General features: G+C 34.6%; 2 protein-coding genes across 2 annotated transcripts; both read right to left on the bottom strand.

Annotated features, from left to right (window-relative positions):
* Positions 1–3,640: 3,640 nt before the first annotated feature.
* Positions 3,641–15,397, bottom strand: LOC130622230 (thrombospondin type-1 domain-containing protein 7A-like). Its single transcript, XM_057437668.1, has 10 exons — positions 12,901–15,397; positions 11,913–12,193; positions 11,229–11,499; positions 9,862–10,167; positions 9,462–9,734; positions 7,602–7,775; positions 7,035–7,281; positions 6,702–6,919; positions 5,868–5,967; positions 3,641–5,691 (listed from the first exon to the last, which is right to left on the bottom strand). The coding sequence occupies exons 1-10, from the start codon at positions 15,257–15,259 to the stop codon at positions 5,409–5,411; spliced, it is 4,512 nt and encodes a 1,503-aa protein (XP_057293651.1). The 5' UTR covers positions 15,260–15,397; the 3' UTR covers positions 3,641–5,408.
* Positions 15,398–18,520: 3,123 nt separating this feature from the next.
* Positions 18,521–25,163, bottom strand: LOC130622077 (tetratricopeptide repeat protein 19, mitochondrial-like). Its single transcript, XM_057437470.1, has 9 exons — positions 24,810–25,163; positions 24,419–24,522; positions 24,188–24,316; positions 23,686–23,724; positions 23,481–23,537; positions 22,769–22,926; positions 20,492–20,627; positions 19,695–19,857; positions 18,521–18,866 (listed from the first exon to the last, which is right to left on the bottom strand). The coding sequence occupies exons 1-9, from the start codon at positions 25,069–25,071 to the stop codon at positions 18,742–18,744; spliced, it is 1,173 nt and encodes a 390-aa protein (XP_057293453.1). The 5' UTR covers positions 25,072–25,163; the 3' UTR covers positions 18,521–18,741.
* Between the last annotated feature and the right edge of the window lie 2,662 nt (positions 25,164–27,825).

The raw sequence follows: 27,825 nt of genomic DNA, 5'->3' as shown, positions 1-27,825 counted from the left end.
ATTCTCCGATACTAACGAGCCACCACGGTTGAAAACCCGTCGTATTGTCGGGAAAAATATCGCGCCCTAATTGACTGACTAACCGCCCTCACCGCGGTCGATAACTCCTTTTGTGACGTCTTCCACGCCTGATCAAGCATGACCCCCTTTTTCTCTCCTTCGTCAAATGGTATTATTGATTGGAATTGACGATAAAAACATTAACTGGCGCTTGTGACGTCACACGCTAAGACTCAATTAAAAAAACGAACTCCCACACTTAATTGCTTTAAAAGGATTGCATCAAGGCTGCTGTTATTTGGCAGAGAAAAAAAAGTAATTTATTTTTAGTGGGAAATGTAAAGAGGAAATTTTTGCATTTTGCGAACCTTAACTTACGCAAATAACACTTTTAACGCCAAATTGGTAGTGAATGATAATAAATTTACATTTGAATTGAAGCTATGGATCGCATAAGCTGGATGCTCAGCGGCCATTTTTGCTTCTTGTTGTGTTTATATTTTTTTAGATACTTTGCCGGACAAATATTTTACCGTTGTGCTAACTAAAAATCGGTTGTGAAAAATATAGTTTTATACAGAATGACCACACCACGTCGCTCGATAACTCACGAATAAGCATTTTTTAAGGCTCATTTTTTCCAAAACGAAAGATTTTCACGACGGGCAACCAGGGTATTTTCATTTTATACATAAAACATTTATTTTGAACAAAAATCTTGTGGGCCTTTTTTCATATGCTACGAACTAAATGTTTGCTACGAACTAAAAGTTTAGTTGATGCAGCGGATGGCCTATTGCCTTGCCTGCACACCACTCATCACCTGAGCATTGTGATAACTTTAAAGTGATTTATTAGTGAAACATATAGACTGAGATGAGCGCGATACAAATGTAAATAAATAACAAATAGTGATGAATTTTATGAAATTTATGAAAATATGGGATGATTTGATTGTTAAAAAAATTCAATTTCATTACCTGTAACAGAAGACCAAGCTATGTGGATAAAAATTTGTCATACATTAACTAAGCTTAAATTTTAATAATATTTTTTAATATGTTTATTTGAAACAACATTGGAACTAGATTCCTGATAAAAAGTTCTAATTTTGTTATAATAATATATTTGTTTTTGTCATTACTTGTATTATACTATATTGTACTTTCTTATATATTTTTATATTATATAGAGATCACCGAAAAAGATATGCTGTACTTTCTCGCGTCTCTTGTTAATATGATTACCTCAGTTTTATTAGGACCTACCACGAAACGTTTTAACTTCTAATCCTGTAAAGATAACATAGTTCATACTGTGAACAATTTTAATACCGTGATGAAACAGAGTCACGCTAAAAATCTTTTTTTTAGTTGAAGTCGTAGTAGCTAACATTTTAGTGCGTCATCTTAAGAGAACGAACTTTTGTGAGAAGATTTTGATACTTTTAAAGTGTATAGCCACTTATACTATCAAAAAACAAATTTGTGAGGGAAAATATTTTTTTAAATCATGTAACTGAGAATATTATGTCCCGCGAAATATTCAAATCTGTTCAATTTGCGAAAATTACTTGCCGCAGAAATTAGTATCCTTAAGGTAAACACTAAAATTTTACTACAGCTTATAACGTGAATCCCCTTAAGGCTCGAGCACCCCTTTTAAAATTTGAATCTTTAAGCCTACATTTACAGAAGTTGCCGCTACTGCATCGAGACATTCTTATTTTTTCAAAAAAATTTAGCCATTGTATACTCTTACAAAAATTTCGCAAATTTTGAAGCCAACATGGTTTATAAACATAGCTGCCGCATTCTACAATCTCAAGGAAATATTGAGGAAGGAAGGTAAATTTCGAGGCTAGCGCTTTTTCAGTGAAGAACGGGCGTTGTTTTTGTCAATGTTTAAAACAGACATGGAACTTTTGGCTAGTTGCAAATATTTTTTTGATAGAAAGAATTGTTGAGGTCAACATCACTCTCTTCCTCAATTTTCAAACCCTTATCTGGTGGGGTGGATCTCCGTAATAAAGCTATGTTAGAGATTAAGACTGTCCAGTTATATTTAAATGTTATACTTTAGTGACTTACGCAAAAGTGGAGCTGATGGCGGCGAAAAACAAAAATGGCTACTTTTCAGCATGTATGTAATTTACAGACTCGAACATATAGATATATCTAGAATTTTTATCTTCTCCAGCCTTGGTCATGTTTTCATCCACAATGAGTGTTGCTAAAATATTTCTAAAAATATTGAACCAGCGAGCAAAGTGCGCTGTTCATTGCGCGAAACGCGTTTGCCGGATTTTTAATATGTGCGCGGAATATACGCAATGTGAACATTTTGACCGGTTCGTAGCCTCTGTAATGCAATATAATAACTAAAAACTGACATTGTCCTGAAAATTTTGTCCCAAGATACATGTACCTCCTGCAAAGATAGGTTTAGTCAACCTGTGCTGCACGGCTGTTCCGCCACTTTATTATGTTTAGTTCGACTTTATGAAACCAATTGTCGAGAAGTACAGTAAAATTGCTTATTTCGCAAAAAAAGTTACTCTTGAAAAATTGAACACCTGTGTGCGAGGGGTTGTACAAAGTGCCTATGGCATCCTTGATTATGCATAATTTTCTTTGCGCATGAGATTTTAAATTCTGTGACTTTCCTATTCAAATGCTTTTTTAATTTTGACAAAAATTTTTATATTTTGTTTCAATGGTATCCTTGTCTTGTGGTTGAGCGTACGTTTCCGGTGGGAAAAGTTTTGGGTTTAAAACCCGGCCAAATCATGTCAGACACTATAAAAGTGTGTAATCTTTCCCTTCCGCTTAGCGTTCAGCATAAGAATAGGATTGATATCTAAGGCAGTTTCTTAGTTAAGCGATCGTTGTGTTTGCACGGCTTCCGTAGCTCAAATAGGAGCTTTAAATGCACTAGATCCCTCTCCCAGGACTCACGTTGATAGCAGTACTATAGGAACTGAAAAGGCTATCCTGAATTAAGTAACTCCAATAATAATGATAATTATGTACAGATCTGGGTATTTAAAATTACAGTAACATCTATGGAATAAAAATTTTGTTAATCGTAAAGGATTAGAAGTGTTTTTGTTAATATATTGGTTTGGCCAGAAATCGTACGACATTGATAGCGAAACATCTTTCTGTTATCGCATGTTGATTCCACTAGCGAGTATCAAAAATGTTACAAAGGGCATTTTACTCATATCTTGTGATGTTAATACTCTGTTGTTGTTCGCGTTGATTACAAACCAACCCACTTAATTGAACTTATTGTATAGGTATTTCAAACTTTTCAGTAATTTTTTTCTTTCGATAATTTTTTGAAGTTGATAGCAATGCTTCTCATGATCTTTTAACGAGAATAAATTAAAAATAAACAGCCTTAATCCCAACCATTTGTAGGAATGTCATTAAAAAAAATTGGATTTTCATTATAGGAAACGTTCGAGGGCACAAAATGTCACATTATGAGTTTGTGCACAAAAGATTCTCAATTTATTAATTTTCGAAAGTGTAAGTACGCGAAAAATCTGAATTCGTCGATCTGCGCGAGGGCTATAATGCGATCGTCAACAACTATCCTTTTTCCTTCAAGTTGTGCAAAGCATTTTAAAACATTTTGATTGGAAAACGATTACTGTTGACTCAAGGATTTTTTATAGCAAAAACGCTTTTTTATTTTGTTGATTCAGTTGATGGCTTCTAATGATTTACAAGGTTATAGTAAGACTGATGCAGCCGATGGTCTCGCTGTTCATAGGAATTACTTTTTATTTTGAAGAACTGAGCTGAGAATATTTTAGTTTGTACATTAAAAATGCGCACAATGTGGAAACTTATACTGATTACTCAGCCTTGTTTGTTTTTAGGAGAAAGTGTTGTACACTGTCGTTACCCAGGAGAAATTTTTACCACAGGAGGAAAAAAACTTGGTTACATGTAGGCGAGAGTACACATATTCACCCTAGGGCGAAAAAAAGACTATTGATATTATTTTCTTTTTTATTTATTTATTCATCATTTTCTTTGTTTTTTTCTTGGGTTGTTCAATTTTTAAGTAACAGTGAGTTGAAATTTAATCCCCGGGCAAAAGCGGGGTGAGTTTCCACGCAGGGCGAAATATTACGTGTAACGGTACCCTTAGAAGAACAAGTTCACCTCCATACCCCTTAGTACTTTATTTTTAGGATCACAGACAAGAAAGCTTTAAAAGTTCATCTTATCAGAACGCATGCGCGATAAGCTGGCGGTTCTTCTAATTTAATTACATTAAACCTACGTTTTACAACATCTGCAAATTTTAGGATCGCATGCTGTAATTAGAGAGTCACGCGTTGTGATATTTTTTGCATCTGACCACCATAGGTGGTAATACCATTGTGATTCTTGCTTTACAAAAACATAAAAAAATATTAAGAACAGTTGAACAGTGTCCCAGTTACACTATAACGGAGCCGTCTCCCCAGAATATTGTAGACATAGAAGAGCCCTGGGGATGAGGTTGCCGGTTATGTTCTTATGAAGACACAATGTTGTGATGTAAGAAAGCCATACAAGAGGTGTTATAAAAATAATGCTGTTGAATATCTCTGCAAAGCTTCCGCATCAACTACGGACATCATCTGAAGCGAACTTCAGAAAAACCAACCTTGTCTCCAGCATACTTCTCATTCTAGGTTTTTTATATTAAGAATCTAAAAAGATGCTAAAAGTTGATTAAATGTCTTCTAAAAAAACATCTCCCTGAGCCTTTTAATTCATTTAAATGAGATTGTAGAAAAAGCTTGTCCACTTTTGGTTCAAATCTTACCAAAGTGTTTCCAAAACTTTTGTCCTCGAAACTGAGAATGGTGAAAAAAAAACATTAAAATCGAAAAAGAATGAAAAAAATTTTGCTTGCCTATCAGTAATGCTGTATTGCGCCAAACAGAGAATATTCCGCCAAAGAATTTAATTTTTGTACGAGCCAAATAAACAATTAGTAATCAATCTGATGACATAAATCAGCCAGAATTAATATTATTGCGTCACTATGTCTTAGTTTTCCAACAGAACATAAAGCAGACGATCCCTTGTCAACACTGAAAAATCACCACCTGTTTAGTTACATATTTATTCTTTTTACAAATATGACGCAAAAAATAATTTACATAATTCTAAACTTTAAATAATACTAAAATATCTATATGAAGGAGAGAATGCTCTCCCTCGTGTTTGGGGAATTTTTGTCCTTCTAACCCCAGTTGCTAGCACTGACGTCATTCGACAATTACGCGGTTGATGTGGTAACATATCGCAGAATTTAATCTCATGGCACTGTTGATATGAGAAGGCACAACTTGGTACTCAGTCGCGCACCGTCATTCTGTTATTTAATATAAGGTGTCACAACTTTGTATGTAGTTGCGTACCGTCATTCAGTTCTGAATATCGTAAAAGTTCTTCCTCGTCGAGTTGTAACAAAGTTTGTGAGCTAGTTAATGATGATATCCCACTACTAGAATTGTCGGTGTCTTCCGTTAGTGACGCTAATAATTGACGTGGTCTCCCTTGTTTTTTAGTAAACGTGACCAAGGTTTGTTTTTCTACGCAGTTGTTCACATCTTCATAGTAAGAATTGTTATTGTTTGTGCAGAATGTATTTTTCATGGAATTTTTTTTACTGTGCCTAAAAAAATATAAAAAAATGATTTTTATTAGTCCCGTAAGTATATGTCATAGGCGTGAAAAAGTCCTGGGTTCAAAGTTGATTTTTAGGATTTATTAAAACATAATTGCATTCTTGAAGAAAAAAAATTAATGAACTTTACAATAAGAAAAACGAATGTAATGTCAATATATTACCTTTTGTATAGAACAATTATCCCTGAGACTAACACGCAATATACCACGAAGCTTCCAACTACCACCCAGATGATAACTTTTATGTTCATCTCTCCTTCATCTGTGAAGAAAAACATTGTTACCTTCTCGCATATACAAGATTACTTATATTCCAAGACTTTTACTTTTTCTACAAACAAATGACACCGCCCAATTCCTTTTAATTGAATAACGATGAGTTCGTAATATATAATAAATTTCACCACCAAGCTTCACTAACACCCGTTGAGATATAAACAGACGGAATTTTCGACAATTTTTTATATTTATTTATTTCAGGAAATATGAATATTTTGTTGTTATTTTTTCAACATTTTTGTGAGTTGAGTTATTATATGTCAGAATTTCTAATAACCGTTGTCTATCTGTCGGAAAGAACTGAGTCATACTAAACCACGCATAAATTTTTAAGCTAAAAGTAGCAAATGTGATATGTTTTTATTAACTTTGCTTTAACAGGCGAATTTTCTTGGAGTTTTCACGGGCAAACGAGTATTATAATAAAAGTGTTTTTATTTTTCTGTCTTGGCGAAAAATGGTACCACAGTAGCGTTAATTCTCTGCGCGATTTTATAGCTATGTAACAGACGCACGAAATGCGATTCATAAAGGACGGTCGAACCTGTGGATATTTATATACAGGCTATCAACTAGTTTGAAAATAAAACCTTGTATAGCAACGTTGTTTTTAAACAAAAATCATCCAAATGAATATTAATTAGGAGGACAAAAAAGGAAATCACTCAAAAGGGCGCTAAAACACTAAAAAAACACAGAAAATCTGATAAGACCTACCAGCTGAAATGTTCTCCTTCGCAGTGAAAGGTACACACTTCGTTAAAAATTTACTTTTGTTGGTCACACCCACGTAACCATGGTGACAGCGACAAAATCGTTTATTTATACACCTGGAATTCTGAACAGGGCACTTGCAGGGATATTTCTTTTGCGAGTGATCAACTTTGCAACCATACGAAAGAAACGTGCCGTCTGAACGGACGCATTGATGATTCCTGGGTAAAAAGAAATGCATAAAACTACACTTAGTCACCAGTTTTCAAAGGTCCTCAAATTATGCTTTTGTTGCCAACACAAGTGAAATACGTTTTAGCAACTTAGTTACCATACCTTCTTTTTTGAGTATAACATTTTGGGGAGAAACATTTTTTTTCTTCGTGCAACGTGTTTGGGCATGGAATGCCATTTGCCGTAGAATTTTGTAGAATTGAACGACATCTAACTGTAAACCCATGGGTTATTAAAAGCTTCTTTGTATAATCACATATTCCAAAACATTCTGACCACGTGGACCAATCAGTTGTTATGCAATCATTCCAACATGGTATTTGACAATTACGTGTCAGCCTTGTGGCTCCTGAAAAATACGTAGAAGTAAAGAAAGATTCATTCATATTCTGCTGAAATACCGATTCCATCTTCTTTTTTTGGTACTTATTCGGCCCCGTACGCTTTTTCTTCTTGATACTTAACGATTCGTGATCAACTCTCGCAGTTCAGTTTTGGGAGCGTTAATAGAAAACCTTTCTTGGACAAATTTTGACAAAGTATCATTGGTCTTCCTTTTTTAGACAAACGTCAGCATGAAAACAATAAGATTAAAGGTAAAATTATATAAATAAATAAATGAATAAATATTAACAAAAGAAAAATTCGTTAACGTATTTCTTATTTTACCTGTTACATATTCCATGCAGTATGGCAAACTGACTTCCTTTCCATCACTTCTTTTACACACCGCACTTCTCTTCTGTTGACCAACACCGCACGTGTCCTTGTGCACAGCTTCGCATTGATGCCAGTCACTGACAGCTAATGTGTAGCAGGGGTAGATCGGACAGAACAACGATTCTATGAATGAATAGATTACTGTAACATAACTGAAAAATTTTTATAATGCAGAAAAACTTTCTTGTTTTAGAGGAAATATATTATTAGTCTTTAATGAAAGGTTTATTTTATTAGAGAGGCCCTGTTTAGATTATCGTGGGTTAGTGCGTGGTTGGATGTTTGGGTGGCGGTAAAGTAGTGGTATTACTCCTCCAGAATAATCTATTGCTTATAACAGATCTTTTAGATTTTTGATGACTTTTAGCCCCTCTCTTAAAAGACTTCGGCCTTGCTTTACGTTACGAAAATTGATTTCCCCTAAACATGTCGCACAAAAGTGACAAATTCTTGGTGGGGTGGGGAGAATTTTGTCAGAGAAATTAGTTAGAATACTGACTTAAAATTTGTAGTCTATAAATAGTGTTTTTTGTTTTTTAATCTCACATAAAAAAAAACTCTTAAAAACTAAAAACAAAAGCAAATAAATTTTCTACAGGTGTCGAATATTTTGTCCCGACGAATAATTGTTTCAGAGAAAAATTTTATCAGACATTTATATTACTGAGTGAGAGGGAAACCCTTTTATTGTACCCCTACAATACAGCCAGCCCTCTTTCTATTTTAACCATAAATGATCATTAACCTCGACATAGCAAATTAAGTACTTATTTCCTGTGGTCAAACACTATTAAGCCATCACATATCATCACCACCAAAAATAACGCGAATGAAATTGATAATGATAAATTTTCTATTGTTAACAATTTTGTTAATTTCGAGTGTTCATATGCCGTCATAATTCATTAAGCATTCTAAAACTGTTCTCGACATACTCATAACTTGTCGTCAAATTTGACAGACTTCCTTTTCACTGGCGTCTGTTTTTATAGTTGCTTAGCAACTGCAGTTTAGTGGTATCATCTTTCGGATAATAGCTTTCCTTCTGTTTGTGAGTTTTCCTTCTTCAATTTAATGATTTGTTTTTTAAAATGCACGAGAGCAAGTTAGAAACTAGCCAGCATAATTTTTCTTACCACCAGGAAATCGAAATAGTTAAGGCTGGAAAAATCACGCTGGGTCTCAAACGATTTTTCTGCGGTCAGAATACTGACCGCGCTTTGTGATTGGTTAATTCTATTGTTCTTTGCTCACGTGGTCAATCTTTTGTTTTCAGCGTGAATGGCCTCACTCACCCAAACAAATTTAATGGATTCTTTAATTATTTAAGAAAGGATAAGACGTGATCACTCCGACTTTGTGGTGGTTGGTTGATTGTAATTCGGAGTTTGCTATGAGGTGGATTTGAATTTTAGGGATTTGCATTGACATTTGTTTGCGGCTAAGTTTTCGTTTGAGAGAAACTGAATTTGATATTTTCGAAGAAAGCTTAGTTAACTAAGCTAGTTAGAAACCAGTTTAAGAGAAATTTACCAGATCTCATAATTTCTTTTTGTATTTTTTATCGCAACACTAGCCATATAATATATTTACAATTATTTTCACTTCAACTTTACCCGGATGAGACATCTCCTGCTTCTGACTAAGAACTAAGGACTTAGAACTCTCGCTTGGGTTTTCAGCAAAAGTCCTTGTCAATTGAAAAAGATAAGGATTGTCACATGGCACAAACATATTGTAAACACAATAAAACAGATCCCTCCCGTCGAACAAAAAATCATTTCAAAATACACCGCATGACTCGCCTACCTGTTAAAACTGTCTCGCCACAACTCTTGGGATGACTCACAACCACTCTTCGTCTAGTACTGTACTTGACCGTGTCGCATTTTTGATCACACGCTGACCATTCACTCCAAGACGACACTTCGCATTTCCCTGGGCAGAGTATAACGCACGTCTCATACATCCGGGGTGCGACTGACTTAATATTATAACATTTTAATGGGTCCACGGCTTTTCCATGTTTATTTACACATTCAACAAGTCTTTCACGTATTCCAGCACCACAAGTTTCATTGTCTGTGTAAAAAGAGAGCACAAATATTTTTATTTTACCACACTCTCCTCCCCAGTACTTTCCTCAAGTAATACGTTCTGCCTATTAAATTAGAAAATGAATTATAAGCTCGTCAAATTTCTACCTTACCTGAGTTTAAAAGACAACTGCTCCATGCGTTAGCTTTCCATGAAAACTTCTCACAGATCTTTCGATCCTTTAATCTGCGACATGCTCTTTCCTTTCCTGCTCGTAAAATTTGGCGCGTTCGCTGTGATATAAGTTGATTGTCCTTCACCTCGCATCTACTCCATTCTGACCAATCAGAAACCACACATTGGTCTGTAGCACAATATATCTTGCAACCCTTTTCTGTAATTGGTGGAGCGTCAGTGCAGTTCCCTGATGTGTCTCCCGTTGCAGGATCAATACAAGATACAGTGCGATTTCGTTTTCCTGTCAAGAAATAAATCAAACATTGTTGGAAAGATGTATAGGATGGATACAGAAAAAAGTCGTAGAAGTTAACATTTTTTGTACTTTGAAATTTGATTATTGGAGACTGGAAAAAGCCTTTAAGAATCCCTATTTTTCATAAATGTGCCATAGTATAAACGGGTAATATAAGAAACAGGGTATTTGGTTTTAGGCTAAAGTGTTCTTACATTTTCACATGACCAGTTAAAAGTTATTCCTATTTTGATATAATATTTTATGCACGCAAAACATTGCAACTTTTTGCGACCACAACGGCTTTGCGAACACAAGTATAATTTTGCAAAATCACAAGATCTTGAAACACATTTTGGAGGAAATTGTTCTGTTGTGGTATTTAGAGAAAAAAACAAAAAATATTTCAGTCTTGTGATTACTCTTAAAAATTGTTCTTAACAAGTGAAACACATAAAGTAAATGAAACAAATCCTCGAAAATATTCTTGGATTAGTATTTTTTTTCTTAAACGTCACATCAGGCAAATAAACATGTATGAATGTTATCAGTGGAGCTTAACGATTATGACTGATAAACTACTTCATTTAGATTCCTATCAAAGATTTTATACTATCACTGGAATAAATTCTTTCGAAACTATTTGGAAGTATATTTCCTCATTGCCAAATTATAAAAAGTATATATAGAGGGTTACTTCAGAATTGACTTATCTATGAACCTCGTTTTCAGTCCATGTGGTATGTTTTCATATCGGGACGGTGAACTCGCTATCCCTAATATAAAAATAAGACAACATGTGCTGAGAACGAAGTTGGCTATGGCTATCCATAAGGTACTTTATTTAAAGCCCAAGGTCATCCCCGAATGTGGAACATAATTTATATTTAGCTATTTCATTCTAGACATAAAATATTCAAAAAGAAAATTTACCTAAAAGGGCCTCCTTTGTCAAGGAAAAAAGAACACGGACATAACGCTTTACTTCGTTCTGCCTACAGACCTTATCCAATGCTTCCTCGACACAGTCCTCCTCATGGCAAAATATATACAATAAGACAATATACCTCTTCCACATTGCTTTCGTCTATTCATAATACACTCGCCCCATTCTTCTGCTTTCCAAACATTTCCATAGCATTCTCTTAGTTTGCACGGTTTGGTTTCCGTTACAAAGTTATGTGTAGCAGCTGGGCACGCCCTTCCACCAATTGAAGGCTGGGCGTATATACGCCTTGATCGTATAGATATTCCAGCTCCACAAGATGCCGAACATTGTGAGAAACTGGACCAAGTGGACAGCACGCAATTAGTCTCACATTGGACGCCGCAGCTGTTCTAAAAATGTAAAAATGTTGTTTTTATTCCTAAATACTGGCCGGAAATGACCAAACTGTGTTTTTAGTAGGAAATGCCAATTAATAATATACTGTTTATTCATTATCTTTTTAGGTATGGACGCAGGTTTGAGCATGTTGGTTCAGCATTTTTAACAACAAGCAATTGTGGTGGGAATCTCTACCAAATTGTCAAAATGTGGACGTTATTCTTCCTACCATTAAATTATTTTGATTTTTAGACCTTTGTTGTGAAGGCTTAAACGTATTGATTTTCGCAAGGAAAGATTACACGGGAGAAAATATTTTTGTTTAACTCGAGAGCTTTGTATCCGTGACAGTTAGTATGAACTCGGAGGATAAAAATAAAACTATTCTTCAAGGTATGGCTGGTTATTATTTTAAGTTATTTACCCTTGTTCTCAGTTTTTCACCGTCATACTCCTCGCAGTAAACATTCGCGACAGCCGATCCGTTAGAAGATCGACAGGTAACGTTACGAAGTTGCTCGCCATTTATAAATTTCCAATGTAAACATTTTTTGTCATCTATGATTGGATGACACTCGCTCCAGGCTCCATAATGGTGAAAGTATTCCTGACATGGCTGGGTGTTACATTTTCGAGTCTGTAGAAGATCGAATTTTTTATCTTTGCAATCTTCAGAAGAAAATATTCGTTTCCTTTCCTGGGTCCCTAAAATTATATTCCGGAAGAATAAAAGGGCTTTTTTTCAAATACTGGATAAAGTATTTATTAAATTTGAAGCTGAATACAACCTCAAACCAATTAAAGACAAAAGCAACTGAAAGAAAAGGGCGGGTAGGGGTGTTATCTTGAAACGCCACTACGTACTGTTTTGTGTTCAGTTGTAAGAAGGAGAAGTTATATCGTTACTTTCAATGATCACGCCCCTTAATACTAAACAGAACCAAGAATTCTCAAGCTATTAATTTATCAAATAAACTTGTTAATTTTTGTAAATTCTCGTGTGAAAATGTCTGCAAACTAAATTAATATATCGTCGCATTAAAAATATCTCATTAATTAATTGTCAGAATCACTTTCTACTGTACAAGCGCTCTCCTTTGCACATTACCAATTTACTACTTCACAGTAAACAAATTTAACATTTTAAAACCTCTGCCATGAAGAACTTCATTGTATCTAGCCTGCATGAACGAGGAGGCAGAAGGCTGTCTTTATTAGCGCTATAAGTGTTACTCAATCAGTGATTAGAGATTTTGATCACATGTTAAGGATTTTAAAGATTGCTCCTAGCGATAAAATTGTTGCTAGCCTCTATCATCTTTGCGCCAAACATTTCGCAATATTTATGTTATTTGTATTATTTCAATAATAATATATTTTTCGCATCTAAAAAAATTTATCACTTGTCTTACCTGTCCCACAATCCTCTGTGCACTGTGACCAATCACCCCACGGCATTAAGTTACACGTGCTCATCCAGTTTATCTGGCATTCACTATATTCACTGGGTTTCGGTTTGTTAAGGCCAAGACAAATCCCATCATGCACTGCATGGAATCCGTCAGAACAGTAAACCTGCCGTTTCTGTACGCCATTTTTTAGAGATGTCTGCGAATTAAAACTTTGACTAGCAATGGTGCTATGAGTGCAAATCTCCCATTCTTTCATTATCCAACGATACCCCGCAAATGGTGGGCACTGTTTTCTCTCAACTAAATTTTTCAAGCAAGCTTTTCCCGCGCTGTTACCGTGTACTTCAATGTAACGTCTTCGCTGCGTAAAAGGTTGCTCAAGGGAGGGTAGTGAACTACGTGCAGCTTTGCAAGATGGATACCAATCTGACCACAAAGACAATTTACAATCTGTTGGACATAGTTCACATTTTTTCTCTGTATTTGGTTTGACTAATTTGTCGCAATGGGACACGTCCACAAAGTTCCCTACTTTATTCTTCACACAACGTAGCAGTCTTGTTTGTAGGCCAGGTGTACATCTTTCGCTACTGTTGGATAAACTGATCTGGCAGCTACTCCATTTTGAGAGTGACCAGAAATATTCATTCATATCACATGACTCAGTTTCTGTTAAGTAAGGACAGCTCATGCCAGCTCCAGACTTCCTTGCAAGTACATGTCTTACTCTTTTTCTGTAATTAAACTTACATGATCCCCAGCTGGACCATTCATCTACAATGCAATCGTTGGGACAATAAACTCGACAGCTTTCAGAACGCTCTGGTTTCTCTCTTTTCTCGCAAAAATTATTTTTCACCACTTCATTGGAACAAGTTGTGCATTTCACTTCAAATATTTTTCTACCAACCCCGCATTGCGCTGATGTATTTGTAAGTCGACACGATGAAGGATTTTCTCTTTTCCAGGTGAACATTTTTCTTGATTTTCTTTGTATGATCCGTGGACACACTGCTTGAGACGATTTGTGGACTTCGTTTCTTTCCCTGGTCGTAGTATTGTTATCACATGACCATGGACTCCAATTAGCGTACCTACATTTTCGTTGGCAAGCTAGGGTACACTCTCTTTGTGTTGACGGCTTCGCTCTTTGTGTACAGAAATAGTCCAACGTTGGCTTTTTAGTGACGTCATCTTCGCGGAAACAATATACATCCCGTGTTTTGTAGCTTAACGAACAATTATGCCGAGCCTGTTGAGTCGTTTCGCAAGAACTCCAATCACCGAGAAACCAGTCGTATTTTGGATCTTGCCTCTTTGTGCAATTTCTAAAACTTATCATTTCATCACATTTCTTACCATTTCCCACGGGTAGCACATCAACATATCTTTTTCTATATTGTGTTCCCATAGAACCCTGCATGTAGCTTGAATTGCTAGTACATTGAGACCATGGCGACCAATTGCTAAGTACACAAGGTTTATCCGTCACAACAATTTCACTAATAGGAATAGCGGAATTTTTTGCATCGCATATTTTTCCCGTGTTACTTATACAGGAAATAATTCTTCTTTTTATAGTAAAGGTCAAAAATCGTTTTCGGGACTTTTTACCCATTATGATTTTTCCTTTATCCCAATCGAATAATCGGTATTGAGTTTGTTGTTTACGTACTTTTATTTTTTTAGTTTTTAATTTGATTATGTTAGGACAAGCATTTTTGTATTCAAAAAGGCCTGGTAAAGAAGTGTATTGGCGAGTTTTGTACTTCACGTTTGACATACGGCAGTGTTTACATGTCTTCCAGTTGGACCATCTTGATAAGGAGCAATTGTTAAAACAGCCATAAAAACATAGCTTCCATTCTCTAGCAGTGATTTTGTAAACATCTGTGCATACCTGAGAATCTAATTTCAAAAGTGTATTGTTTTCATACTGCACGTAACACGTAACATTGCGAGTCTTTGCGAAAGCAACTGGATTCGAGTTACGGCTACATTTCGTATCTTTCATCGTTTCGTTTAATCCACGTAATATTTTCCATTTATCAAGCGAAACAACTGTACAATTACTCCAATTCGTAATATCGAGTCGTAACGATTTCCTTAACTTATCGTAACATTGTCTGGGAACACATTCTTGGCGTTGTTTCGGTTTTCGACGTACATCACTGTCGCATAACTTATATGGAATAATTCTGCGTAGCGCGTTACGACAATCGACACGTCTTGTTTTCACGCCAGGATTAAAACATGTGTCTTTTAATTCACATTCACTCCATTTTCCCGCGTTCCAATAAACAAAGCTGCTACCTGTGTTAATGTATGTTAATAATATAAAATATACAAATAATATCATTCTGTTTACGTTTTTGTTTGTTTGCTTGTTTGTTTGTTTTTCTTTAAGCCTGTTTACACATGTGTATATCCGCGTTAAATAAATTTACAATGTCATACGTGTGAACATAACCACTTGATTGGCACTTTAGTTTGTCTTTGTTGATTCTTTTGAAAGGCTAAACTGATTCAGTTCAAGATGTAATTTTCTTTCTGATAGCTATGATTGTTTGTTAATTACGACCTCTTGTTCTGGCCTTCTGGTTGAAATTAGAGAAATTATGACCGGCAGGAAAGCATAGCGACCATATCAATTATAAACAGGCGACATCAAGGAATTTAAAACTTTTTTATTCGGGATTTATTGATATAAAAAAAAATTATGGTTTCTAAATATCCATGAAAAACGTTTGTGTACGGAAATAGATAGTCTTTTACAAAGTTTATTGAAGGACATCAAAATAAAGATTAACAAATAAATAAATAAATAATGGTAACTATTCATGGCTTCACTTGCTACAAAAATAAATTACCAGCTGTGGTCATGTAAATCTTTAAATAAACGTCCGTCATAAAAATTTAGCACATCTTTAAAACTTTTAGGTGAATTTATCAAAGAAGAAAGCCACCCTCTTTTACAAACAGTCCAAATTTATGCACGCTTGAAAAACCGACGGTCATTTCCGGCTTCGGTAATATTTAAATAAACGCCCCCCCCCCCCCACCAGACTAAAATTAACGCCCCCTAAAAAAGGTCCTTTCAAATTAACTCTCGAGATAAAAAAATGTGCTTTTTTACTAAATGCCTAAAATTTTATTGGTATACTCCCAACCACGTTCCCAGGACTTGTTAAAAAAGTCATGGGGATGAGGTTGGCTAAACTCCAGGAGATAAAAGACTGTTTTAAATTTTTTAAATGTTTTTGTTTCGTACGAATGCATCTCTTCCATCAAAATTATGTACGTGAGACTTTTAAGCAGAAAAGATAAACCACAGCCTATATAAAGAAAAAAAAGTTTAAAAAGAAAAAAAGGTTATAGCGTAGTGGTATTTTTTTTAAGCTTGATTTATCTATGTATTTTTGTTTATCCCAAATATTATCACTGTAATTACAGTTACCATGACTACGATGTCTCTCACTCTGTACCACTCACGTCATCGTTTTTAATGTCAACTAATTGTGACATCTGTTTTCCCTCTCACTTAAAAGTTGTTTATAAATAAGATATATGTACGATAAAATTTTTGATTTTCAAAATTTGTCAAAAAATAGTGGGAAAGACAGGGAAAATACAGCTATAGAAAAAAAATATTAAAAGGCCACATCAGGAAAGCCCAATTTTTATCACGTTCTCATTAAGTTAGTATTGTTTTAATTAACAAATTAAAAATAAATTACCTATTAATTAGGTGAACATAACACCTTAAAGGTAATCGAAATCTTAAATTTCATGTCACCATGGGAAATATCGCAAAATGCAGAGATTTAAAAAAAGAAAGAAAACTCAGCATCAATATTAAAATTTTTAAAGTTCGTCGCTAAAAAAGTTTCTTTTAAGATATTTCTTGTTTCATTTTTAGTTACCAGTTCACATTTTAGAGGCATGCTAACATCAGCAATTAAAATGGACAATACATCGTCATCATCAGAGCGCTTCAGTTCTTTTTCTTTCATCAACCTGACGATGAGAAAAGCAATAGGTACATACGTCTCGCAATCTCAATGAAAGAAACAAAAAGTCCTGGTGGCGAGGTCGGTGTATGACATAATGTCATAACGATTTGTTAAACTCGTTTCAAGTTAAATAAACATTTTATATCTTTCCCAACCTATTGTTAAGGCTTCTCACTGCTCGATATTGTCAAAAAAGTTGTTCTTCTCCAAGATATGATGCAATAAAACATATTCCACCAATCCAAATTCTTTCCGTACTGGAATTTGTACAATTCTGAAGTTCAATTACAGAGCCAGTTTGCAATTTGGGCAAATATTTAGATATTTTTTAGCAATGCTTGCCTATTTTAATATTTGGAAAACCCCTTTCATATCGCCCAATATCATAATACTGTTACAGAAGACTGGGATTTAGAACGTTGAGAAACAGAGAAAAGTGAGGGTGGAGGTGGGTTAGGGGTTGGGCTTACCTGTGTCCTAATAAAAATCATACGCCATTGATGTTATTTCAACTTCAATTTTTTCAAGGATTTTTTCAATTAGTCAGCTATCAATTTCTGGTATAATTTAGCTTTTCTACAACCGCGGAACCTTTTTTTCTTGAACCACAAAAATGCAGTTAAGGGAAAGCAGACAGAGTTGTAGTGGTGTGATCTTTTTGATCAAAATTTAATGACGTAGCTACTTTTTTCAGGAATTGGAAATGGGTTCCTCGTAGCTCAATAACGTCATCTTCATTCTCATTAACTTTGACCAAGATCCTTTATCGCGAGATTTTAAATCATGAAAGCAAAATGCCATGGAAACAAGTTAAGGATTACCCATGATTCACTGCACTTAGTAAAATTTTTGTAGAAATCAAATATGTATGTACGAGTTATTATTATGGAAATTGTTCACCCAGGATAGGCCCTATTGGTGCTGCTAGCAACGAGTCCTAGTGCATTCAAAGCTTTCATTCGAGCTACAAAAGCCATGCAAACACAGCAATCACTCAACTACACAATCGCCTAAGATAGCAATCCTATTCCCATGCTGAATGCTAAGCAGAAAGGATAAATTCATACTTATATAGGTCACAGTTAGATATTTGTCGTATCTATACGTCACCGTTTCGCGAATAGAAACAAATTGCGAGAAAGCAAAACCGCAAATCCGCTCATGAACGCCCGGGGGCCTAATTTGCATTGAAGCTTTTAGGGAGCGTCAAATGAAACTGGATGTTTGTCAAAAGTCAGAAATTTTGAAATAAAATTTGCCTACAATACATCAATTTTTTATTCGCGACTCCCTCCGTCTGATCATTTTATAATTCTTTCCATGTTGGCTTATATGAGAAAAATTTCGATCAAGGTCCCTTTTTGACCGAATAAAGTATTTTTCGATTTTCAATATTTAAGGGAGTGATTATAAAAACAGGTATTTAATAGAGATTGGGTGCCTAGTTGAGCATTTACGGTGATCATTTTCTTTTATTCAACTACTAGCACTACTTGCAAAAATACAACAGTCACTCATTCGCAAAAATTTACTGCACGCACTGTGTTGTACGCATGAACTTACCACATGATCCGACACCTTCCTAACCCGAAGAAAAACCTTAATAATAACTGGTTAAAAGTTATTAAATATTTCTCTACTATGAAAGCATATACAGGAATAATTCAATTTTAAACTGTCCTCCACCTATGTGCACCACAGCTCTCCTCCACACCTGTTATATTTTAGCACTTCATCACACATGAAACTAGTGCAGATCGTCAACGAACCAACCGCCATACAAGTCAAGTTATATTTACGTAAGATCAGCATTAAAAACAAGTAAATTTCAAGAAGAAGGTACATCAAGCTTCATAATGCTTGACTCAACTAATTCTTTTGTCTCTGTGTCTTCGTTTTCTTCTGCCAGTTGCAAAGCTTCACGAAGAGATTTTCTCGCTCGACCAAGATCTCCTGCGAACAAATACACAAATTGTTGTAGAACATAGCTGAAAGGGATAAGTCATTTGGGGCCATTGTGTTTTTTAGACACGGAGCACATAGCAATTTAGCGTCCAGATGTTTTAAAAGAAAAATATTTTGCGCTTTATTTTTTAAAAATGTGACGACTATCCCGTTCGGTGTAAACATGACTAAAAACAAACATTTCAGGCTTTCTCGCGAAGTTTATATGTATAATAAATTCGATAAAAACATTCGCAAAAGTTTTTTTTTGGCAAAATATTTTAACATTCCTAACGAATAAAACTAGCACTTCATCACTACGGATATTTTCAAGTATGATAATGGCGATTTTGAGTCGAATAAGAGTGCATTTGAGATTTTAAAACCCTTTTTTGACGAATAGGGTATTTTCTTTTATAAGTAACATAAGTTTCAGGCTTACATCTAATGTTGTTTAAGTTTCTTAACTGAGACCCTATCTACGTTGAAAAGCAAATTCTTGTGTTTGTTTGTTCTGATAGGTTGGTACACAATTCGACAATCAAACTTTAATCACGTTTGTTGTGTGAAATTACACAACTTAAGAGTCTCTGAAATTATTATTATTCCAATAATCCATGTTTTCGTCCTTTTTATACTTTTCCTTCAGTCTTCGTTGATACTAAACAGTTTCTTTGGTTTTAAAGAATCCGAGTATTCTTTTGCTTTTAAAATGTTGCTTACAGGTGTGCACAATATGTTATTTTCTTACCCCTCCCTTAAGTTTTCACTACAAAACAATTCTCATACGACAAATAGGGTCGTATAGTCTAAACTAAAAAAACAGATGTAACGTACCTTGGTGCATTAATATATGACCTAAATTATATTTATAAGTGGCAAGATTTTCGGGTGCAGTCTCGCCTGCAATTTTAATTGCTTTCTCGGCCAATCTAATGGCTTTGTTGTATCTCCCCTTCTCGTCGTAGACAGTTGCTAAGTCGTTTGCCAAAACAGACGTCTAAAAATTAAAAAAACAAGTTTTAAAAGCCATCACCGTTGAACACATACACAGGGCGCCTAAGGTATAAAAACAAGTCTACCCTCTGGGCAACGAAATGTTCCGAATGTGATTGATTGTTGGTCTAATTTTGTTCACTCAGCTCAACAAATGTTTTTTAGTGTTTGCTATTTAATTCTCCCATTTAAAACCCAAACTTTTTCTTTAGCAAGTGGCTCCCTACTTTTTACCAGACTTTTTTAATCATCTTCTTTTGCCTCAAGAAATGACAATTTTGCAGGAAGTATTCCTTTGCAGGGGCTGAAAAGTATATTTTTTAGAGAACAAGCGGAATTTTTTTTGCGATTGGAAGGTGTTACAAAAAAACACGAAATAAAAGTCTAACGTGAACAATATATCAAAATGCAAATAGTTTGAAGAACTTAATTTGGAAAAAGGGATCAAAATCCTAAAAATAAACTCCACAAAAATTACTTTCCTCGAGGTATAGAGATCCCTAGGAATATGAAAGTGCTAATTTCTCATTGCACCGATGTAAACAGGAGAGTAGTGTATGATATGTAAAGTGACGGGAAATATATTCACAAAAAATTAAAAATTTCTTTCACAAAGAAAACAAAACAACACTTATTACCTGTTCATGATTTGGTCCCAACACACTCCGACAAATATTTAAAGCTTTAGAAAATGCTTTTTCGGATTCATCCAGCATTCCTAACGCCCTTGTGAACGTGCCATATTCAGTTAACAACATACCATATAATGTTAATCTAAAAAACAATACACATCCTAATGTTATATACTCTCTGATATATATACCCATAAAGCAATAGCGAGACGAATAGTAAGCTTATTACATCAATTTGCTACATTTTATGTCAGAAAAATCAAATTAAAGATAATTAAACAATATTCAAAGGGAGGAAAAAACTTCAAATATTAATAGTAGAGGGTGTGGAATAAGAATGTTCTGGAAATATTTCCAAATATTATTAATGTAGAAGGAGCACTATTGGAGAGAGAGAGTAGAGATAACTTGTTTGTATATTCGTCATGCATCTTGACCTCGCATGTATATCTGACACCCATATTGGCACGCCATGAATGCATTTTAGTTCAAACAAATCTTATTTCAAGCTTTTTAAATGCAAGGGCATTTGTTTTTTTCACTAACATAATTAGCAACAAATTCAGTCTTCTAAATAACCTAATAAGACACACTGGTTTCAAAACAGAAATTATAAACATTACATAACCAACATTAAAATTTGCTCTACTTGTCTTGCCATAATAAATATCATCATCATCATCATCATTCTCGGCTTAACGTCCGTTTTCCATGCTAGCATGGGTTGGACGGGGTATATTAATGACCCTCTTCCAATCTGATCTAGACTGTGTTAGATCTAAACTCATCTTCCTCTGTATCAAGTCTGTCCTTATAAATTCCTGCAAAGTCTTTCTCGGTCTGTCTCTGGGCTTTGTCTCTACACTTTCTTACCCAAATATCCCCCTCCACTCTTTCCAAGTGCCCCAGCCAATTCAATCTTCTTATCTGGATAACATCTTTAATTCTACGGATACTTAGCCTGCTTCTTAGATCATCTGAACTCTTTGTGTCTCTCAGACTGGCGTTACACATCCACCTAACCATTCCCATATCATTCCTTTCTAAACGGTCAAGATTTTCCTGCTTCACCACCCATGTCTCACTCCGTATAACATAACACTTTTTACACAGGCATCATACAACCTACCTTGGAAATACTTCATTCTCTATTATCTCACCTTTGCAACGCTTGCATACAAACTGAATGTCAGCTCTTAACCTTCCACTAATACTACTGCACTTCTTATGTACCCAATGCTTGCAAGTCTGACAAAAAATTGAGTTACTACCAACCCCTTTCCTGCAAACGCCACAAGGCCACTTTCCAACTACAAGGTTACACTTGGCTGCAGTGCTACTAATCATGACTTTAGACTTTGCTGTGTTCACCCTTGCCCTTTTTCTTCTAGTCCTTTCTTCCACTTCTCAAACTTTTCAACTAATTCTTCCATCGACTCTGCTATGAGAACCAAATCATCTGCATACAATAACTCCCATGGACAACCTGTTCTGAGCTCCATGGACAGCGCTTCTAAGACTAGAACAAACAACAAAGGACTAAGTACAGAACCCTGATGTACACCAACATATACACTAAATTCATCACTATGTGAATCGTTAATCCTGACACAAGTTCTAGCATTGCTGTACATAGACTGTACCATCGTAACTACCCACTCATCCACACCTAATTTTCTCATAGTCCACCAAATAACTTTACGTGGCATTCTATCAAAAGCTTTCTCTAAATCTACAAAAACAAAATAGAGATTCTTTCTCTTTCCTAAATACTTTTCCTGAAGCTGTCTGAGTAAAAATATTGCATCTGTAGTGCAACGCCCTGGAACAAAACCAAATTGCATCTTATCTATATCAATTCTTTCTCTAAGTAACTTATCAATCACTCTTTCAATAACTTTCATTACTTGATGAACCAACTTCAAACCTCTATAGTTACCTCTTTCTAACGCATCACCCTTGCCTTTGAAACAATTTACTATTACCCTCGACTGCCACTCACTCGGAATAGCACCATCCTTTATAATCTGATTAGTTGTAATAAGCTCAACTCCAATATATCCAGATGCTTTTACCAGCATATAAGAACAACATTTGTCTGAAATATCAACATAACTGGCTTGTCTACAAATTAAACTTAAAAAATTTTTTCCTTATTCGCTCCAAAAAAATTAAAATTGACTTATCGGAAAAAACAAGTTCTGACAACAAAATCCTACTAATTAAAAAATTTTCTTGTCACACAAATTATTACGCAAACAAGTTGCAAAACAAAAACTCAACCTTTCAGAATGCTCTTCACTATAGATGTCTTGTACAGAAATTTTCTTTTCCAAGTTGCTGATACAAAATTTAAATCGATCAAGTGCTTCCTCTTTTCTATTGGAAACAGAATCTATTTTTGCCAACCGCAACATCACTTCTATGTACACATCGTCATCCTAATATAGAAAATAAATGTGTACAGAAGGAAACACATTATTGAGGAATATTAAACGTTGCAAGAACACTAACTGTGACGTATTTTAGTGTAAAAATTGCTGTAGTGTAGCTGTAGTACTTGCTAAACATGCCTGCGCTGTGGCCCAAACCACAGACCTTGTGACCACTAGTGACACTTAAGGTCTAAAATAGCAGAGTTCGTATCTCCCCTCCACTCTTTTTTTTATCTTTTACAGTCTGAAATCCCAAAAAAACTTTGGATACCTCACTGAGAGCATTGAGATCATTTGTTACAGTTTTGTAGAAGATTTTGACAAGGTGGAACGAGATTTTTATCAATATTTTTTAGATACTAAAGCAGCTAACTTTGTAAAATCTGATGCAAATCTAGATTTGTATTCTTCCACGAAAATACATCATAAATTTAAAATATTCTAAATTAAGTGGAAAACACTATATATACAAGAGTTTTGAAGCAGGTGTCAAATAGATTGTAAGTAACAAGATGGTTTCAATTAAAAATATGCACCTCAAATTTCAAAAAAAAACTTACCTTTTGTACTCCACAATCGAGCATCACACTTTCAGTTTCTTTTAAAAATATTTCAGCCTAGTAAAACATTAGAAATTTGAAAAAAAAATCTAACACTCTAAAAAGGCAATAAACAATGCTATAATACAAAAGCAACAATGTTTAGAAAAGTAATAAAGATAAAAACAAACGCAACTAAACCAATAAATATTGACATCATACTTACTTCTTCCCAGTTCCCTAACTCATATAACAAGTGTCCAAGCTACAAATGTATAAAGGGTAAAATATTTTCATCCACAAAATTCTTAGGTAAATTACTTGGCGTTTTCACTCTATTGTTCCCACCTTAAAAAATAAACTGGCCTTTCCAATAATCCCCACATGGGCAATTGTTGGATATGTCTATCAACTTTGCATGGTACCTACATTGTGTTTAGGGATCTTATAACAATTTCGCAAGAGTTGTAAAAGTTTTGTAATTCATTGCATGTAACAGATTTGTAGCAAACCTATTTGTGTTTTTTATTTTTTATGCATCATAACTCAATAATAATCAGACTTTCAGGCTTTGTAAAAAAAATATTCCACCTATTATTTCTGGTTTCTCAGCAAACCATGCCTTATTTTACGGTGGAAAAAATCGAGTAAATTCAGCTTTCATTTTTTATTTTTTGAACAACCTAAGAAACCTAGTGGTTTTCACACTGGATTAACTTCTCACATACTTGATCTACAATGTTTAAAATAACTTTATGTTGTACACTTGAGCTACTCATTGTAACAAGATCAACAAGTTTCCTTGCTTCGCGATATTGCTGTACTGCTTCTTCATATTTTTCTTCTTTGACGGCATTCTAAAACAAACATATATAAGCAAGGAATAGACACCAAGGGTAAATTTCAGTGCTAGTTAAAACTAAATAAATTTCTGTAATGTAAGCTTCCAAGTTACAAACCTGTGCATTTAGAACAGTGGAATGCAACTTTTTCACCATTAATTTATGTTCTCTGTTTTGTGCGCTAATTCTTTCATAACCAACTAAGCATCCCACAACAACAACTAAATGAGAATAAAAAGTTTTGGTAACTTCTGAAAAACTTTTCCTCTTAATATATTCTTAAACAGCACAATCTGCAAAATTACTTGGGATATCAAGGTACATCAAAATGCCTAACTCTATATGGATTGGACAAACGCAGCACACCTAAAAATCATTTTATACACAAAACAAATATTTTTTGACACAATCTGAAGTAGACATTTTATAGGACAACAAATATATATTTTATGAACCATAATAGCCAGTAAGTAAAAAGTTAAACACAGATGTATACAGGGTAGCATACCTCCAAGTCCCAAAAGAATTATTCTGTCTTTTGTAATAATTTCAGTTATTGGAAGAACACTTTGAGGTCCAGTTGTGGTTGTTCTTTTTGACACATAAAATGGTTTTATGGAAAATGTCTGTTTTCTGAGCTTTATAGAACTCCATTTGTTATTATGGGTAGTGTTATAAAATCTTGGATAGGTAGAACTTGAGTTGGAGAGACATCGTAAACATACTTGTCTGAGTTCATTCAATCCTAAATACGTCTTTGATAATGACATTTTTGTTAAAGAAAAATTATTTCATAAAAAATTCCTCCATTTTCAATGGCCACTGTTAGTATTTACACTCTAAAAACATAACATAAAAATACATGAAGATAAAACAGCAAAATCTCCCACAAATAGTCAAGGCATTTTGTTTTGATAGTTCTTGACTCAATTTTTTGTCACAGGTCTGTTCTATTTTTCTATTTCTTATCGGCCGGTATCCTTGTGGTAGAGCATTTGCTTCCAGTGTGGGAGGTCTTGGGTTCAAACCCTGGCTGAGTCAGTACATAAATACAAAGTGTAAATTAAAAACTTAAATGAGAATCGACATTAAAAATTTGTCCCTGACTTTTTTTTATTGATTCACATCTATAGCTGATTTATGTGTAAAATAATTCATGCAGTCATAAGAACAATGGTAGTTGATTTTGAAATATTTTCATAACATGAGCAATGACCCATCCATGTAACTTTTTTCCAAAATTAATTTAGGCACTGCTTCTATTATGTAGAGCTTGAAAGAATGATCAGAGTAATGTATGTGTTTTTGATAAATGGTTAAGGAGATATTGGGGTTTAGTGTCTTTTCTTTTACTTGGCAAAATTATAATTTAATTTTGTAAACAATACTACTTCTTAGAGATTAATCCACAGAAGATTTTAGCAACGGTAAAACAGCTTTTAATTTCTTAAAAGTGAAAATAACATGACCTGACATGGAACATTCATTTGCAAACATTTCATTTGAGATTTTTTGAAATTGGTCTTAAATCTTTATTCTGTATTCAATAAATACCTATTATCTTCTTCCACCTTTTCCTCAGATTCAAACTCTTTTTTTAAAAATAATTTGTATCTCTAATAATAGAATCAACAAAAAACTTTTGATACTGATTTCTCTCAAAAATCGTTTTTGCTTGCTTTCGTAAAATGTTTTGTAAGAACTGTAAGCTCTAAAGATCCTGTGGATCATACCAATAACTATTGATTTGTCATATTTCAAAGGGGTGAGGTTATTGGTTCACTTTATGTGTTAATGTTGAAATTGCCATAATGTTTTTACCGAAAAGAAATTATTATTATTTTCTCTTTCTACAGTAAATTTTAAATCAGCATGATAAAAAAGTTGTGGGCTTTCTTAGTTTTGAAGTTTTGGCGAGTAAAAAGTCTACAAAACCTGGTAGTCAATCAGACTCTAGCCTGGAAACTGGTATGAGGATGAGAATGGAAGTGGAAGCAATAGCTTAGCAGGGAACCGTGGCTTTTTTCGCTATTCCGATGCCCTGAGAACGAGATTGGCTCTTTCCGACTTGTGTAGAGACTGTTACGGAAGAAATGCTCACCACAGAGACGGGTCGTGGAGCCGGGAAGAATATTTTAAAGTGAAAAAAGCTATTCAGGGTTATCAAACCATGGCGGGCGACATTTAATTTTACTCTTTCGTAGCCTATCTTCCCCCCTCCCGCACGTCGCGATCGCTAAGAGTTTTTGTTGGTTATAGAAGAGTTAGAATCGGAAAGTGTTTTTAATTTAGAAGATTAGTAGAAAACTTCATTCTATGGCTAGACTATTGGCAGCGTTAATAATCACAACCATGGGGGAGTAAACATAGAAAGCTAAAACACAACCCTGAGCTTATTACAATAACAATTCAAGCAACCTCGGCCTATAGTGTCCTTTGATATGAGAATGAAACGGGAAACGAAAAATAAATTAAAATAGATTATTATAAGAAAGAGAGAAAAAAAGAAAAAAAGAAAGAAGGAACAACAACGCGCGCCAGGATTAGCACATGGCCTAATGCGAAGACAAGTGGACAGGGACTTAGAATTGCCAAAGCCTTTTTTGCCAGCGTTGATCAACACATTCTAGTGATTAAAACTCGACTTTGAAAGTGTTTCGACTCAGTTAATGAGTACACGCAGCTCGTTGTTTCTTGCCTGTTGGAAGACTGGCGAAGGAATGCTTTCCAGCACTACTTCTATTGCAAAAAGGCATAGCACGAAAACACATTTTATAATTATATATTAACAAAATTAATCTTAGTTGCAATAATTTACTCTTCCTCTTTTTCTCTGAGTTATCGTTTTACGGCAACATGTTCAGGGGGGGGCTTTTTTTGCCATCTGGGAGGTGACGTCAAACTGGGTTTAATGCGAAAAAAAAATATCACAAAATGGCGGCTTTCGAGAAGGAAGCATGCTGTAAACACGAGAAAATTTGGCTTTATATTAGCTTTATTATTTTGAATTTTACTTAATAAATGTTAAATTACAAATTCTCAACAATATAAACAGAATAAGATGAACTGTTTTTGAAGTGGGAGGTAAGCTTTAAATACAGCCATTATTGATCTACCTTAGTTGAGTGTTTCTGTCTATACGCTTATGACACATTAATACACATTTCTAATACAACAATATTCGGTCACATATTTCTATACAGAACACTGATTTGATCCATCTTGAAGCTGTTTTGGGTTTTACATTGATACGCATAATTGCAACAGTATATATGTTTTTATATGCCTTGAAGCCACATGATGCCTAATATACCTTTACGATAATTCGGGAAAACTAACACTCCATCGCAGCTTATTTAGCGTTCAGAGGAGGTAAACATCACACTTTTATAAGAGTTTATTAAGGAGAAAACACGTTTTTACGTGATAACTTTTCTTGCCGCGTTTCGTTTTTAATGAAAAGTACACATAAGTTGTATCTTATTATTATTAACGTTTCCTGAAAATTTGAAAGAAATTGATAT

Source organism: Hydractinia symbiolongicarpus, chromosome 12 (genome assembly GCF_029227915.1).
Source record: "Hydractinia symbiolongicarpus strain clone_291-10 chromosome 12, HSymV2.1, whole genome shotgun sequence".
NCBI lineage: Eukaryota > Metazoa > Cnidaria > Hydrozoa > Anthoathecata > Hydractiniidae > Hydractinia > Hydractinia symbiolongicarpus.
This window is presented reverse-complemented; position numbering and strand designations above follow the sequence as displayed.